General features: G+C 49.0%; 6 protein-coding genes across 6 annotated transcripts; 1 reads left to right on the top strand and 5 right to left on the bottom strand.

The window, feature by feature from the left end:
* Nucleotides 1-680: 680 nt before the first annotated feature.
* PEX2_066140 (uncharacterized protein) lies at nucleotides 681-4,100 on the bottom strand (the record flags this gene model as incomplete). Its single annotated transcript, XM_016743885.1, has 3 exons — nucleotides 681-1,091; nucleotides 1,562-2,977; nucleotides 3,042-4,100. 3 exons carry the CDS (start codon nucleotides 4,098-4,100, stop codon nucleotides 681-683), a joined length of 2,886 nt encoding a protein of 961 aa, XP_016600067.1.
* A 1,189-nt stretch (nucleotides 4,101-5,289) lies between these two features.
* PEX2_066150 (cysteine hydrolase family protein) lies at nucleotides 5,290-5,859 on the bottom strand (the record flags this gene model as incomplete). The annotated part of the gene is made up of 1 exon (XM_016743886.1): nucleotides 5,290-5,859. One exon carries the CDS (start codon nucleotides 5,857-5,859, stop codon nucleotides 5,290-5,292), a length of 570 nt encoding a protein of 189 aa, XP_016600068.1.
* A 318-nt stretch (nucleotides 5,860-6,177) lies between these two features.
* Nucleotides 6,178-7,842, bottom strand: PEX2_066160 (uncharacterized protein; the record flags this gene model as incomplete). The annotated part of the gene is made up of 1 exon (XM_016743887.1): nucleotides 6,178-7,842. One exon carries the CDS (start codon nucleotides 7,840-7,842, stop codon nucleotides 6,178-6,180), a length of 1,665 nt encoding a protein of 554 aa, XP_016600069.1.
* A 1,433-nt stretch (nucleotides 7,843-9,275) lies between these two features.
* Nucleotides 9,276-10,136, top strand: PEX2_066170 (GNAT family N-acetyltransferase; the record flags this gene model as incomplete). Its single annotated transcript, XM_016743888.1, has 3 exons — nucleotides 9,276-9,315; nucleotides 9,366-9,830; nucleotides 9,889-10,136. The coding sequence occupies 3 exons, from the start codon at nucleotides 9,276-9,278 to the stop codon at nucleotides 10,134-10,136; spliced, it is 753 nt and encodes a 250-aa protein (XP_016600070.1).
* Nucleotides 10,137-10,339: 203 nt separating this feature from the next.
* Nucleotides 10,340-11,665, bottom strand: PEX2_066180 (glycoside hydrolase family 5 protein; the record flags this gene model as incomplete). The annotated part of the gene is made up of 3 exons (XM_016743889.1): nucleotides 10,340-10,398; nucleotides 10,453-10,870; nucleotides 10,922-11,665. 3 exons carry the CDS (start codon nucleotides 11,663-11,665, stop codon nucleotides 10,340-10,342), a joined length of 1,221 nt encoding a protein of 406 aa, XP_016600071.1.
* Nucleotides 11,666-12,358: 693 nt separating this feature from the next.
* On the bottom strand, nucleotides 12,359-15,073 carry PEX2_066190 (uncharacterized protein; the record flags this gene model as incomplete). Its single annotated transcript, XM_016743890.1, has 1 exon — nucleotides 12,359-15,073. The coding sequence occupies one exon, from the start codon at nucleotides 15,071-15,073 to the stop codon at nucleotides 12,359-12,361; it is 2,715 nt and encodes a 904-aa protein (XP_016600072.1).
* Nucleotides 15,074-15,358: the final 285 nt, after the last annotated feature.

Genomic DNA, 15,358 nt, shown 5'->3' on the forward strand with positions numbered 1-15,358 from the left:
TTTGGTATGGGTTTGGATTTACAGGATCTACGGGTTACAGGAATGGGCTGATTCCACGCTCTTTTGCTCACCATCTGTACTCTGGGATTCGGCGTTAGGACTCGAGTTCTTGCTTCAGTTGGAAGAAGCGCCTGCATAGTCATACGCAACTAGTTAGACTGCAACAGGTTAATTGAACTTTGATTGATTGATTGATTGATTGATAATGATTTGTTTGGCAAAAAGATTTTATCTAAGACCTTCAGGGATGATGATGATGATGATGATGAATTCATTGACCCGATTTAGCTCGCTATTACATACATGCTGCTATGCGGGGGTTGCGTCCCAGAGCCCGCTCCCGACGACAAATGGTGGTGTATCCCCAGTATACAGATCCACCCTGTAGACAGGACTCGAGAAATTGATTCTCGAGTCCTGCAACCTGAAAAATAAGGCCACAAACCGGCCGGCGTAATGCACATGACAAAAGAAATTAAGCATAAAGAAAGTCATCCACCTGCGTAATGCAGGCGGTCGATCCCGCATTCCCCGCGGGCGCAAAGTGTCCCCTTCCTTTGCAAGCACCTCTCCCCTGCATTTCTCACTTCTTCATCTCCCACTTCTTCATCTCTCCCCTTCCTGGCTCCCCGAGTCACCGAGTCCCTGCATCACCAGGACTGCCAGATCCGCCTGCTGCATCACTCCGGCAGGTCGTACACGAACAGGTTCGGGTCGCGACGCCATGCCTCGTCGTCTTCGTCGGCAGCGTATGCTGATCTCCATGTGCGTTGATGTGAGGTGACCTCGGCGGACCTGGCGCGCGGCCACTGTGTTGTGCGTCCTGTTTCTCCAGCACTCACAGTCTCTTGATTTGGTTTGGTTTTTGTTGGATCATGATGATCCTCGTCCCCTACCCCCTTCTCCTTCCCCGTGGCGACCGAGTCCACTGACTGAAACTGTCCCAGGAGACCCGACGCAATCATGAACTTTGCAACAATCGGCGCTGCCTTCGATTCCCTCAACATCTCCTCCTCCCCGAGCATCGTCGAGATACCCGCCAAGACCTTCAGGGACTCTTCGCCTAGTGAAGTACTTCCTCCATCGACAAACTATATTAGTCAATTGATCTGTTCTGCACTGTATGTTATATCGAATGAAAAATCCCAATTGAGGATTATCAAGTTCTAAAATACCCTCTGACTGAAGAGTTGCTACTCATGATATATTCATGTAGCGTTATTATTTCTCGTTGTTAAGCCTCTTCTCTACAGCACTAATCCAACGTGCCACAATTAATATCCTGTCAATTCATATCCTGTGCTAAATTCATCTATAAGACCTGGGATTCGATAGGCTGTAACTTGAAACTGATTCATCGATTATTTTGCCACTGTGTCTCCTTTTGAGTGTAACTCTAAGTGTTCTATTTGAATAGCAACTCTAGATATTGTCCCGAATTCTTAATAATCAGCACTTTGTGTTATATTGTCTCGTTATAGCTCTCTACCCCTATTGAGTTAGGGTTGCAAGCCCCGGAAAAGTTGTCTTAGTTCCCACAATGTGTTTAGTAAACGAAAACCGGAACAGAACGCCCTGATGTAACATCAGGCCAGATGTGTTCTTTGAAGTCAAAGGCTCGGGCATCTGGCAGGATCTCGCGAAGTCGATCCCGCAGAGGATTCAGGGGATTCATGCTAACAGTAGCGATGATAGCCAATTGATCTTTTATTGCCTTCGTGACCGTCAAGTGTGCCTCTCCCACTAGGAACTTGGCCCCTACTAGCAGCCCAGAGACTGTCCCTTCTTCGGTCGGTGTTAGGATACGTGTCAAAAGAGTAGTTTTCAGAGGCTTTGAATGTTCTTCCCTGCATGGCGCAGAGCAGGATCGCATGATTCCCTTCTCGGGGAACTCCAGACACCTTTGGCTGAAGACCGCAAAGCTCGAGCTGTCTCGCGTATCCTTGATGACCCGAAACCAGTTATGCGACTCTTTCCGCGTGGATGGCAATACGGGACAATTGAGAGGACTATCGTAGAAGGGCCAGGAGACTTGAAGATTTCCTTCGCCGTCAACACCCGAGTGCTCCAGCGCAAGAATTGAGTTTATAATCACGCGGCGAGCTTCGAGACCAGTGAGAAGTTTGATTTGCCCAGGAAAATGGCCCAGTGAGTCTATCTCGTCCACTGACTGCCATCGGCTCCAGCATGAAATGATGCAATTCTTGTCGCCAACGTTGTGGGCGCAATAGATTGGGGAATCTGTGGAGTGGGTGCTCGTTTGAGAGAAGCGGAGAGCGTCCCAGAGTGTCACTCGCTGGGCATTTCCGGTGCATGCACTAACTTCCAACCCAACGCGGAGGTTTAGAAGTGGCACGAGCCTTGTGTCAGGCTTTGTACAGTTCGCAATGAGCATTGCCTTAAGTGTGCGCTTCGGGATCCGCTTATACTTCTTCATGGGTCCGGCTGTGACGTATTGTCCACCGACGAGCTGGATATCGTACCCATCGCTCACGTATTGTGATTTGCTTGTTCCGGGATACTGGAGCCGAGAGGCAATTTGTTGTCCAATAATCGAAATAGAAGACTTGCACTTCTCGTTGACAACAAGCCCAGCCCCAACGTCAGTCATGGTGCCGATCAACATCCTCAATGTGTTGCCAATTAGAATTGGCACTTCACAACTCTTATTAGAGAGAAATTCTGGGATCTCTGTCATCCAGTGGCATTCAACCTCATCATACGATGAAGATATGGACAAGGAAGATTGCCGCTCTCGTGGAAATGGGACAATGAAACCTCTCTCAGTTTGAATGATTGGCGCTGAATTTGCAGTAGCTCGGACCAGCGAGATGGGCCCCCATAATTCTTGCAAATCTTGGACGGTAAATGATATCTTCATTCCCTGAGATGGAACGGAGCCTTTCCCTAGAATCCATGCAGGACCACCGACAAAGTCGTCCAAGCAAGCCAGCTTTTGTGGCTTAAAAAGAATACCCTTCAAACACGACAGAGATGTATCTCACCTCCCGGTCCCATAAATTAATATCGAATGGACACACGTGTGAGCCAGAGAATGATATGATCCCAATTGCTAGAATCTCACACAGGAACCTAAGAATCTGCTCTAAATCAAGATCCAAGAGGGACTTCTCCTCGACCTTGAGCAACGTTTGGATCCAGTTCTCTATCAAACGTTTCGATGCATCTTCATTGGACGGAAGCGAAATAGTCTGGGACAATGCGCTAACCTGGCTCAATGATATATTGACGGCACTGGCAACACCATCCCGGTCTTGGTCTTCGATCAAAATGCTGATGGAGGGTCCACAAAATCCCTGAGACTGTAGATATCTAAGCGCAGCTTGCCAATTACTAAGACACTCGATACAGTCATGCAGCGATTCAAGCTTGGTGTAGGGCCCGTTTTCCATGCCCATCATCTGTGCAGTTTGAAGCTCGAGCTGGTCCAATTCACTGAAATACCGAGTTGCATCCAAGATGTGGTCCATATTCTTTATGTCTGGTATACCTACATCTATCGAGTCTTCTTGATACTCTGGGGTTGTGATATTTGTTGTATTTAAGAGTGCAGCCGAAGAGTTGGGGCTCTGAGGAAGAGGGAGTCGGCTTGGTTGGTGCATGATGGGGTCCTGTTGTTCAATTCTACCGGAAGGTGAGGATTTCTCCTGTGCCATATCAACACCTTGGAACAATACATCATTTGCTGCTTCCATCCCAGAATGGTTCGGTTCGGTTGGATTGATGGACATTGAGAAAGACGGCAGAATAGGCCTCGAGAGACGGTGGTACAGATCTTCCAGAATGGCGTGAGTGTGAATGCGGCCCTGCTCGGACTCTTTATATAACGCTGTCAGATCCAACGTTGTCCCGTGCTCCTGTGCCCCCCGTAGGTATCTCAGTAGCCCCCGCTCTAATGCGATGGTGATATCCTTTGTCCGCTCACGAGCAATCGGGTCACCTTCCTCGTATTCCTGGCCCGCGGCTTGATAAAACTGATCAAACCGAGACTTGATTTCAGTAATGCCGCGTTTGAGCGATTGTCCCAGTTCCCGGGTGGACTGACATTCGTGATACTTCTTCCGAATGGTAGTAAACATTTGGTATAGGTGGTGGTAACTGTTCAACGATTTGGGTTTGTTAATCTTATCGATTGCTAACCGGAGAGGAAATGGTCTTACTGCGTGCCACACAGTCCCTCATATCATGAGCAGGTGGATTATCACATATGTGACAACGCAGCCCAAATTCCGACCGATTGTGGCATGTTCCGCAATCACTCATATTATGGCTACACTGTGTGCACACCTGGGGTGGAAGAAGAACGTGATTAAGCTTGTGTTGCGCTCCAGGGTGGGTTGTAGATCCTATCTCAGACAAAACCTCAGTCGTAAGGATGTCACCACTAAGACTTAAACTTTGGGGTATCTGGTTGACGGGAACATGGTACCTCAGATCAAAATAGTCGTAAAGCGATGCATGAGTAGGATCCCAAGCTTTCAAACCTGTCCAAACTGTTGAATGGCCTATTCCCGAGTATGGAAAAGCCCCAGATTCAGAAATTGGCGGCTTTGAGACATTTTTGCGTGGAAATAGGTCGGAATTGCTAGAGCCAATCGAAGGACCTAATCCCGAGTCTAGAGAAGCCCCAGATTCAGAAATCGGCGGCTTTGGAATATCTTTGTGAGGAAAGATCGTGTCATTGCCAGAACCCATATTAAGATAATTGAGAAATAAAGAGAGAAGAGAGTGTGAAGCATGCCCAAAATCAACTGAGGCTCTTTACTCTCGTTACCAAAGTCTGACTCACGTTTATGCACAGCCCTCAGCCGCTAAGCAGGGTGTCGTGGTGGCATGGGATTGGTGCATCATTGTGGCTTCGCTTCGCTGGCGTCCCTCGGCCCTGACTCGGTCAGAAATTCACCCGGTAGAATGTGTCACATGTAACTATCATATTTTGTACGCCAGGAACAGATTTAATTTGCATCCTTCGTCGTTATAGTTATTCATAGTTCATTATACACCTTGACAAGATGTGGTGAACTGAGTGCCCGATAGGTGCATAGGTATGTATCCGATAGATCCCGCAAGTACTTTGTAATATTTTTGCTGAGCCTCTCCATAATACTCTAAAATACAATGTTGGTTTCCCATAATTTAGTTAGAATTCAGTGCTTAAATCGATCGGCAATATCGGACCAGCCCGCAACGAGTTAGTCGACCCACTACTCTTCATATTGAAAGCCAAGTACACAACACCGGCCAGTGCATAGGATCTTGAAATCACATCTAGCACTCCTCCGCTATGGAAAGCTTCTCGGTCCACTCCCTCCCCGAAATAACATCCATCTTGCGAGCAAAGACCTTCTCCATCAACACACGGTGCAGCTCCTCGTCACGATCCATGCAACAATCCTCCAAGACTGTAATGCGGTAGTCCATATCCATCGCCTGTCGAACAGTCGACAGCACAGCTCCACTGGTAATCAAGCCGGCGACAACGATAGACCTTGCGTTTGCGCAGCGCAAAAGCATATCAAGTTCAGTAGCAAAGAAGGCGGAGACACGACGCTTGGTGAGGACAACTTCTCCAGACGCAGGTGCGATGGCTGGGTGGACTTTCACAGACGAGTGGCCTTCGAGATATTCACCACGTGAGACGACAGAGGGGACAGATGAGTTGTTTGGATTATTTTCTGGGTAGCCTGGGCGGAAGGCGGTGACAACGTGGATGATTTTCACATTGGCCTTGCGTGCGGAAGTGACAGTTAATCTCAGGCGTTCGAGGTAGGGCTCTGTGTTGTCGAGCCGGTCGATTACTCCGTTTTGGACGTCGAGGATCAGGAGGACGGTTGCCATATTTGCTGGTAGCTGGGGATATGTAGTGAAATTAGAGAAGTGGTAGAAGTAGGGATAGAATGGGGATGAGGTTAGGTTTAAGAGGGAGACTCAAAGAGAGAGAGTTGATATCGAACGAAGCAAGTCTGTTGTTGAATGGTTGCGGTTCCGGTGTTTGGGATCCCGGTACCGGCATGGACATATGAAATTGAGGAAATTGAGGAAACTCAGACTATTTTACATAAAAGAAAGAAATGAGCAGAATCGCTCATAATTTTTGATAAATACATGGTAAAAAGAAAAAGTGGTTGAGGGTCCCACACAAAAAGCGAAAACATATCAGTCAAGTCTCGGTCTCTTAACCGCGAATTGTTCCAAAAGCTCGACTCTTTCCTTCAGGCGGGCATTCTCTTTTTCGAGATCCCCACGATCCAAAATCAAATCGTCGCGATACCTCTTTTGCGTTTGGGGTGATCCTTCTATGCACTTATCCAAGATGTCCCGGTGCTTCTTGGACGACATCACCGAATCAGATCGCCCTCTCTCTGGCGTCTTGGCCCGAGGAGTCTTCGGCAGTCTAGGTGTCTTGCATGGCGTGATAGGATGGTGACTGGTGACCGTCTCATGCTCGCTGTCGGATTCATCTTCCTCTGATTCGGAGCTATTGTCACTCTCTTGACTGTCGTGACTCTCTTGGCTCTCTTGGCTCTTGTGTGATGGCCGAGGTGAAGGGGGTGAATATTCGGGGCTGGAGTGTCGGCTTATTGCCTCCGTGGATGTAATGATGGGTAAAGGAACGCTTGTTCGAAGTGGAGACCGTCTGCTTGTCATTCTATGACCGTGCTCGTCCGAGTCGAGGTGGCTATCGAAAAGGGAGCTTCTATCCTCTGGGGCGGCGGTAGCACGGTTGCCTTGAAGGCAGTTGCGAAGACGATTTTCATCGAGAGGTACAATGCAGCTTTGACGCCAAATATCTGCAGCTTCTTTCACTCGTGTAGATGAGGCTAGCTCGCCATGGATCCAGCTCGTAAACTCAGCCACCCCCAGTGTAGTGGCATTTTCATTGTTATCCAAAAATCTCTTTCTCATATAGTCGGTATAGCTCTTCTGGATGGGACCGAATGCGATATTTTCCATTGGGTTGAAGAACTTTTGCTCGTTCTTGGGAAAAGAAAGACAGGCGATATTGTTATCCCAACAAAAGCTTACGAAATCGGGGAAAACTATGCGAAATCGCTGGGAAATCATCAGGATTCTCCATGTTCGACGCCGAACTCTAGGTCGAGTCTCTGGCTCAAAAACAGTCTTCAACCAATCAACTGCATGGTTTGGTTCAGCCCAGCCTGACTGGTTGAAGGAAACCTGGATTTGACCGATGTTTCTAGTTTGTGGTGGATCCTGGCTCCTGCAGACTATGTATGGGCGCAGGTGCTTTCCTTTTGTTGAGCAACAATGGATGACAGACGAGAATGCCCGTTCTTCTCTCTTGTGATGTTGATTTGTAGGTCGAACAAACATAGCGTTCGACTTTCGATATATAGTGGTAACAAATGCGGCGTCTTCCATTGCGTAGATATTCTCATCGGTAACCTGGAACCTCTCCTTCATATCTTTGAACGCTTCAAAGAATTTCCAGGCCCTGCGGTCTTCATGCGCACCTTTCAGCCGCATTGTATCGCGCACTTCAGCTAAGGTGGCAGCAAGTTCCGGATTGCGATCCAAGAAGCCCTTCTGCCAGCCAACGTTGAGGTTTGGTCTGTTCTGGTTGTAGCTTTGATCATTATGGAAATACACATTGGCTATATCCTTTGCCAACATGTGGTAGGGAAAGAACCCATGTTGGACCCAACGTTCCACCCGCTCAACAACTTCTCTCTCATCCTCGACGGAGAGAGCTGGTTGACCCATGACACCAGACTTTTTTCTCAGGTATGCACCAGCAAGAGTTGTAGCAACTTCTGAAGCAATCGTGTGAGATGGAGGCGCCCCAACAACAATGAGCATACCTTTTTCAAGGACGCTACTTGAGCATAGAAATTCAGACGCAGGATTGAGAGAAAGAGACACGGAGGACGCCACTCTGACCCAAAAGAAAAACTTTCGCACTGACAGTGAGTCCTGGGGTCGGAAACATTGCCCAGGCCTCCACTCTGTTAGCTCAACAGAATTCTGGTTCACATTAGATCACTGCGTTTTGTATGGCTAATTGAGCTTTTTCTTTAACACAAAACTGTCAATTCGGGTATAAAGTGGATGCTTTTCACTCTAGGCCGGCTCGTTTCCATAGTGACGTGTATCCACAGAGTGTTGAAGATTTCTTCTAGTTTCGTTTTTTTCTCCGGTGTAATTTTTCGGTTGCAACTGATGATTGGGAATAAGATAGATCGACAGGCACATCGGATAGCCGAATGATGCAAAACCTCGTTTATACAGAAGAATTAAATTTCGAGGCAGCAGCCGAATAAAACTGGGTTCGAGGGAAGGTCTATGAATGAGTCTTGTAGTGGCGGTTGTTCTTACATGGGTGGTGATTTTCCATGTCCATCTCACGGGCTTTGAGTGTCTTCGAGTATTTTAGGTGGCTTCCGATCCTTCGAAGTTTTGCGGGTCTTTGAGATTCAGTGAATCTAGCGAGCTCTTACTTCGTAGAGTGAATGATCATGCTCGAAGCTGGCTGCACACCATTTCTGAGACATCCGATTCGCCGGGATCTCCCGACTCCGACTTTTACGGATTTCCATGATTCGGTATATCGTGCGCTTGACATGATCGGTCTGATTCTGGTGGGCGAGAATTCTGGTGTGCTATCGATGAGCAATAATCTGCTCATGCCACAATATACGGCTGGAAGAGGAATTCGAATTACAATGGACCAGTTGTCCCAGCTCAACTAGCGGGTGCGAAGTCATGTCGGTCTTGTATGCCGATCGCATTCGTTCATTTCCATTTATAAACTTGTGAGGCCTTCCTCGAAGCTGCAATCCAATAATGTCAATAATGTCAGGAGTTGATGTCGGGCCCGTATTCTGACAGCGGTCGCGGCCCGAGTCCGTCCCCGGGATTCAGGGAGACCCAGTGTTTGTTAGCGAAGTGTGCTCCATGCGTATCCACAGCGGAGATGAACGAGTCAGTCTCAGCAAAAGCAGATGACTATGAGGATGATTGAGAGCATGAGAACATTGATGATGATAGTGTCACCTGTGTGCACTCATATCAGTTATTTGATCGACCTGGTAACTCGTCCTCGGGGCGACCCGTGGACCCCTGACTTACTTACATAATCATCCATGACGTCACTGTCAAAACTATAAGACGAATCTCCTCGCGCACATGTGCGACTTTCTTTCTATGGCTGCCTTCAATCACTGCCCAAAACTGGCCAATTACGCATCAATCTAGTTTACATGTAACCCCACTACTAACCTAAAACAAACACCATGGCCGTGGCATCAGTCCCAATCACATACGGTGGTGACAGTGAGTACATTCTGGCAGAAAGTATCCAATAGATACTGACGAGACCACAGGGATGCTGAGCTCGGTCGCAGCACTGAACGGTCGCGTCTTCGACACTGATCCTGTCATTGCGTACATGCTGCTGAGCATGTCTCAAGAAGAAAGGTTGGCTTATCTGCCGACATACTGGACCGCGCTCATCAAGTCAGCCTTGCTTAATCACGCAGTGATCACCGAAGCCGATGACTGGAAAGCGGCCTCTGTCATGATTCCCCCGGGTGGATACATTGAAAATGCCTGGACTCTTCTGTGGGCTGGATTTCTGGGCGTCCTATGGAGAATAGGATTCGCAGGCATCAAGGTAGGCGAAAGCCCAACATTCTCGCTGCGAACACTCCTAACCTCACTGATTATCCAGCGCCTTTGGTTCGAATTCTCTGGTATGACCGACAATGCAAAGAGAAATGGTCTACGTGGTCACAAACAGTACTACTACATTTTCAGTCTCGGAACCGAACACGAACACCGTGGAAAAGGTCAGACAACCCCATCTGCGACTCCATAATACTGCATATCTTACTGATCCTTGTCCAGGCATTGCCAAAGCAATCATGCGGGATCACCAGCAGACCGCCCAAGCCGCGAACCTCCCGATCTGGCTCGAAGCAACGACTGAAGGCTCACGTGCTCTCTACCTGTCGATGGGATTTGAGGAAATTGAAGAGATTCGGCTCGGGAAGGGCAAGGTCGCTGCCGATGCTAGCCTTCAGTCTGGTGGGCCAGGAGTATCCCTTTGGGCGATGGTATGGTGGCCAAACCGAACTCCTGATGCTATTCCTTAGGTTTTACAGGTATTCTTCTGCTTATTCATACGCTTATTGCTAGCATATGTATGTATCCAAGCGATCACGCTCATTATCAACAACCCGATTTATTCATATTTGTGCTATATTCGATTCTGGGCGACTTGACAATCTGCTATTTGAAAACAGCTAACAGTGTACAGCTTATCGAACTGCTCTGTTGCCTTGGCCAAAAGACAATCTCAGCAAACACTCTTCAAGTTGTTCAAATCCTTGGGAATAACACCAGCCTTGACAGCATCTGCAAGAAGTCAGCTACCCTCATCCAATTATCCACGGATAAAAATGAACTCACCCTGGTAGGACCATCGGTAATCATTCAGCTGTGCCTTCCAAGTCCAAAAGACCCATCCTTGCTGCTGCTCATAAGCATGAACCTGCGCCGCAAACCACTTTCCATAAAAGTCGGTATTCGAACTGGGATCCCAATTGGAGGATCTCGCGACAGTATCCGAGACAGCAAGACTCCATTCGCCAATGATATTAGGGAAGTTACTATCACGCTTATCGCCGCAGGATGTGCTAATGTAGTTATCATGCGTGGGGTCAACGCTTGTATCCCATTTCAAGTAGCGGTGATCATCATAGGCCATGTATGTCAAGTCGTCGAGATACTCGTTTGGATCACCCGAACCCCAGGACTTATCCATTGTCTGAATATGGAGGTAGTCGTTCGGGTGGATTGAAAGTTTCTTCTCAGCGGCGCGTATACGCTGTATTCATCTATTAGTCCATGACTACTCAGCAAGACAAAAAGACCTCACCTCAACGGCCTGTGGGTAATACTTCGACCGCATGGATAAAGCCTTCCCCTTATTCCGAACGGGCTCATTAACAATCTCCAACATCCCCACATTCCTCATCTCATCGGTCTGATGGACAAGATCAACCATCCACTCGAGCCATTTAAGCGCCCGCTCATAGTTGTAATCCGTATAGAACCCAGTCTCAGAAACATACTGCCCAGTGAATGAATTATTCGCTGTCTGAGCACCGGGCGCGCCATGCAAATCCATAATAATATACAGCCCCTTGTCACTAGCCCACCCACACAGTTTCTTCACCTGATCAAGTCCACCCTGCGGGAAACGTTCGCTGCTCGTGTCAACCAGGTCCTCGTTCAGCCAGTAACCAACCGGCACACGGATAGTGTTCAAGTCGTAGTTCACGATTTCGTCAATATCATCTTGGGTAGTCCATGACTTCCAGTGTTTGGCGAAAGCAGTATTCGCGGCGTCTTGGCCGAGTGAGGAAACGCAGTCGAATTCCGATTTCTGTCCGTCACAGCCCATTTCGTTCCAGGCATTGTGGGCAATCCAGGGTTCGAAGATGAATTGGGAGCCAAGGTTTACACCACGGATTTTGCCGTTAGAGGACTTGAAGAGATTTGTGCCATCTTTTGAGGTGATTGATTTGTTCTCTTCTGGAAGCCAGGCTTTTGCCACGGTAATTAGGGTGGTGAAGGCGGCGAATCTGGATATCATGCCCATGCTGGTGGTGGACAACATGGAGTTGAATTGGGGAGAAGTGACTGCCTAGAGTGAGAGAGAGATGGATTTCATCGAATATAAATAATCTCTGGTATATTATCCCAGTACCCGCCATCCAGATCATGGGGGAATCTTATGCATGTTCTAAGATGATGATCCTACTAGTGAAACTGGCGAGTTTCCGGTTTAGGAAACCGAGCTGACGTTATATAAATATTCTGGGGATGGTTGGTTGCAGGCACGGTCGGTTGCAGGCACTATGACTGTTGCACTAATTCTTGAATATCTGATCACTATGAAAGATGTCTTGCCTTCCAAGATTCAACAATCTGAATATTAGCAGCTATTCCTACTAACTACACGTAGGTATATACAGGGTCCTTGTTAATTAATTCCTCGCTCTGGGGTTTCTCTGTGGATGATCTTGTCAGCTTGATGAATGATCATCCCGGGGCTCGATCGATTTGGCAAATTCAGGCCTCCAAGGTGGGGGCCTGATCAGCAGACTAAACACAGGCCACCTTGGAGGGGGGGGGGGAGGGGGGCTAGTTGGAAAAATTAGTTACACCTTCATCCCAGCTTACATGAAGACTCTACCAACTACCATAGAAGTAATACAAGACAACGTTAATTATCATTAGAGAACATTAAAAATCATAATTGCGTCCGTTGCAATCAATCAATATTAGAAAATCATAAAACATGTACTCCTCAGAGCGCCTTGAGCAATTCCTGGACCAAAGGCAAGAAGCTTGTAACATCATCGATCAGGAGTGTTGTCTCATTGACGAACTTGGGAGTGAGGAGGTCATGAGCGTTCTCCAAGAGCGCGCCAACATCCGAAATAACAGAAGGCTTGAGCAACTTTGTTACCTCGGGTAACAAGTCGGGCACGTATCCAAGGATCTCCTTGAGCGTGGTGACAATCTTGGGGGTGAGGAGGCCATCGGCGTTTTGCACGAGGTCTGCGGTCTCGCCGACGAAGGCGGGCGTGAGCAAAGTGGTAGCGTTAGTCACAATGTATCCCAGGTCCGTGATGATGGTTGTGTTCAGCAGAGACCTTCTGAGATCGGGGAGCAGGGGAATGACGTCGCCAAGGAGATCCTTCAATCCAGTGACAATTGGTGGGCTCAGGAGATCGTCGGCGCTGTCGACCAGGCCAATGGTCTCGTTGACGAACTTGGGTGTCAATAGAGTGTTGGCGTTGGTCAAGAGAGAACCAATGGCGGAGATGGTGCTCTTGTTCAGGAGCAAATTCAGCTCCGGCAGGAGAGGAATGACGTCCTTCAAGATCGACTTCAGTCCATTGGCCACCTCCGGAGTGAGGAGGTCGCCGGCCTCGCCGACAAGGCTCTTGGTGTCCTTGACGAAGTCTGACGTGAGCAGGTCTCCGGCGTTGTTCAGAAGCGTCTCGATCGAATTGATCGTTTGTTTGGTCAACAGCGACTTCAACTCGGGGATCAGTGGAATCAATTCGGGGATCAATGGAGTAAGATCACTGAGGAGCGACTTGAGAGCCTTGACCAGATCGGGGGTGAGCAAGCTGACAGCCTCTGTGACCAGGGTGTTGGTGTCCGTGACGAAGGCGTCCGTGAGCAGCTTGTTAGCGTTGCTAAGCACATTCTCGATTGCCTTGATAGTGGCTGGCTTAAGCAGACCCTTCAGCTCGGGAATGATAGGAGCGAGCTGGACGAGGAGAGACTTCAAGCTGTCAATAGTGTCCGAGCTCAAGAGCTCACTAGCTTCATCAATCAGGCTAGTGGTCTGGTTCACGAAGCTGGTAGTCAACAGGCTATTGGCATTGCCGATAAGAGTCTCGATTTCCTTGACATTGCCCGCACTGAGGAGGCCGCTAGCCTGGTTGATAAGGGGACCAGCCTGTTGAATGAGCTTGCCGGTAGTGGAGATGAAGCTGGGCGTGAGCAGCTTGTTGCCATTGCCCAAGAGCGACTCAATCTCCTTGACATTGCCCTCGGTGAGTAGACCGCTGGCCTGGGTAATGAGGGGACCGGCCTGGCTAATAAGGGGACCGGCTTGCTTGATAAGCTTACCGGTGGTCGAGATAAAGGTGGGCGTTAGCAGATCATTGGCATTGTTCAAGAGCGCCTCGATCTCCTTAACATTACCCGCGGTGAGGAGACCGCTAGCCTGGCTGATAAGAGGACCGGCCTGCTGGATGAGCTTGCCGGTAGTCGCGATAAAGCTGGGCGTGAGCAGCTTGTTAGCATTGGACAAGAGTGACTCAATTGCCTGGACATTGGCCTCAGTGAGGAGACCACTGACGTCGTCAATAAGAGGGCTGGCCTTGCCAATGAGGTTGCCGGTCTCCTTGATAAATGTGGGGGTGAGCAGCGTGTTGGCGTTTGTCAAGAGTGACTCAATCGCCTGAACATTCTTCTCAGTAAGCAGGCCGCTCGCGTCCTCAATAAGAGGGCCAGCCTTATCGATGAGAGGACTGGCTTTGTCAATAATGTTGTTGGTCTTATTGACGAAATCGGAGGTAAGGAGGTTGTTGGCATTGTCGATGAGGCTGTCCACCTTGTCGATGAACTGACTGGACAATAATTTATTGGCCACTTGGAGAAGGGTGCCAATCTCCTTGGTGTTCTCCTCGGTCAAGAGGCTGTTGGCATTGTCAATGAGACTGCCGGTCTTCTTGATGAAGCTTGCTGTCAAGAGGTCATTGGCATTGCCCACTAAGGTTCGGATCTGGTTGTCGACCGGGGGTGCTAGACCAGTAGAGAGATATTCGAAGGTGTCGGCGAAGTTGCCCAAGAAGCTAGGGTTAAGCAGACTTTCAAGACCACTCAGAAGCTGCCCAAGTCCGCCACTACTACCGCCGAGCAAACTCGACAAGGCATCTTTCAAGTCTGGCAGGATTTCGGAGCTGCTATCTGAACTGGTAGACTTTGTGCTTGATGTGCCTGTAGCAGAGGCAGCGGAGGTAGTAGTCTCGGCAGCGGAGGTTTTCGCGGCGGAGGAACCAGTCTCAGCAGGAGACTTATCAGCGGTTTCAGTTGGGGCGGTTGCAGCGGCTGACTCAGTTGGTTCCGCCGTACTGGCACCGAGAGCAGTCTTTATACCGCCCACCACGGATTCCACAGGGTTGGCTGTGGTCGGATTGGCGGCATTAGCAGAGGCGGTGTCTGCAGCAGCAGTGGTCTCTTCCTCCGTCGCAGGCGCAGCAGCAGCCGCAGTGGCCGTGTTGGCGGCTTCGGCGGTGTTAGCGGCAGGAGTAGTCTCAGCAGCAGCAACTTTAGCCTGGTTGACATTGTTTGCTTGAGTCGCTGAGGCTGTCGGGGTGGCCTCCTCTACAACACTCGCGACGGGAGTGACAGCTTCCGCCGAGGCTGAAGGAGCGGCCGGACTTCCTGACACATTGGCTGCGAATAGGAGCGCGGTGGTGAGCGTTGGCAAAAAACGCATCTTGTCGAATGGGCCAATCTGGCTATCGTTCCTTTATTTGATATCTTGTCTAGCCAGTCGAATCGGCGTCAATTCCCCAAACCTGTTGTTCAAAGGTTTGTTGAGCAGGAAGAGCCTTCGGGGATTCAAAAACTCAACCCCGGACAGAGCCAGCTCTTTATTTGCATTGAGATGGCATTGATCGTCGTGCAGCAGGCAGGGTTCTAGCTAACCGCAATGGTACCAACATCTGTTTTTTCTTTTTGCGTATTCCAAACGGAGTACGAGGGAGCTCCATCATCCCCG

This window comes from Penicillium expansum (genome assembly GCF_000769745.1).
Source record: "Penicillium expansum strain MD-8 chromosome Unknown contig220, whole genome shotgun sequence".
Lineage (NCBI taxonomy): Eukaryota > Fungi > Ascomycota > Eurotiomycetes > Eurotiales > Aspergillaceae > Penicillium > Penicillium expansum.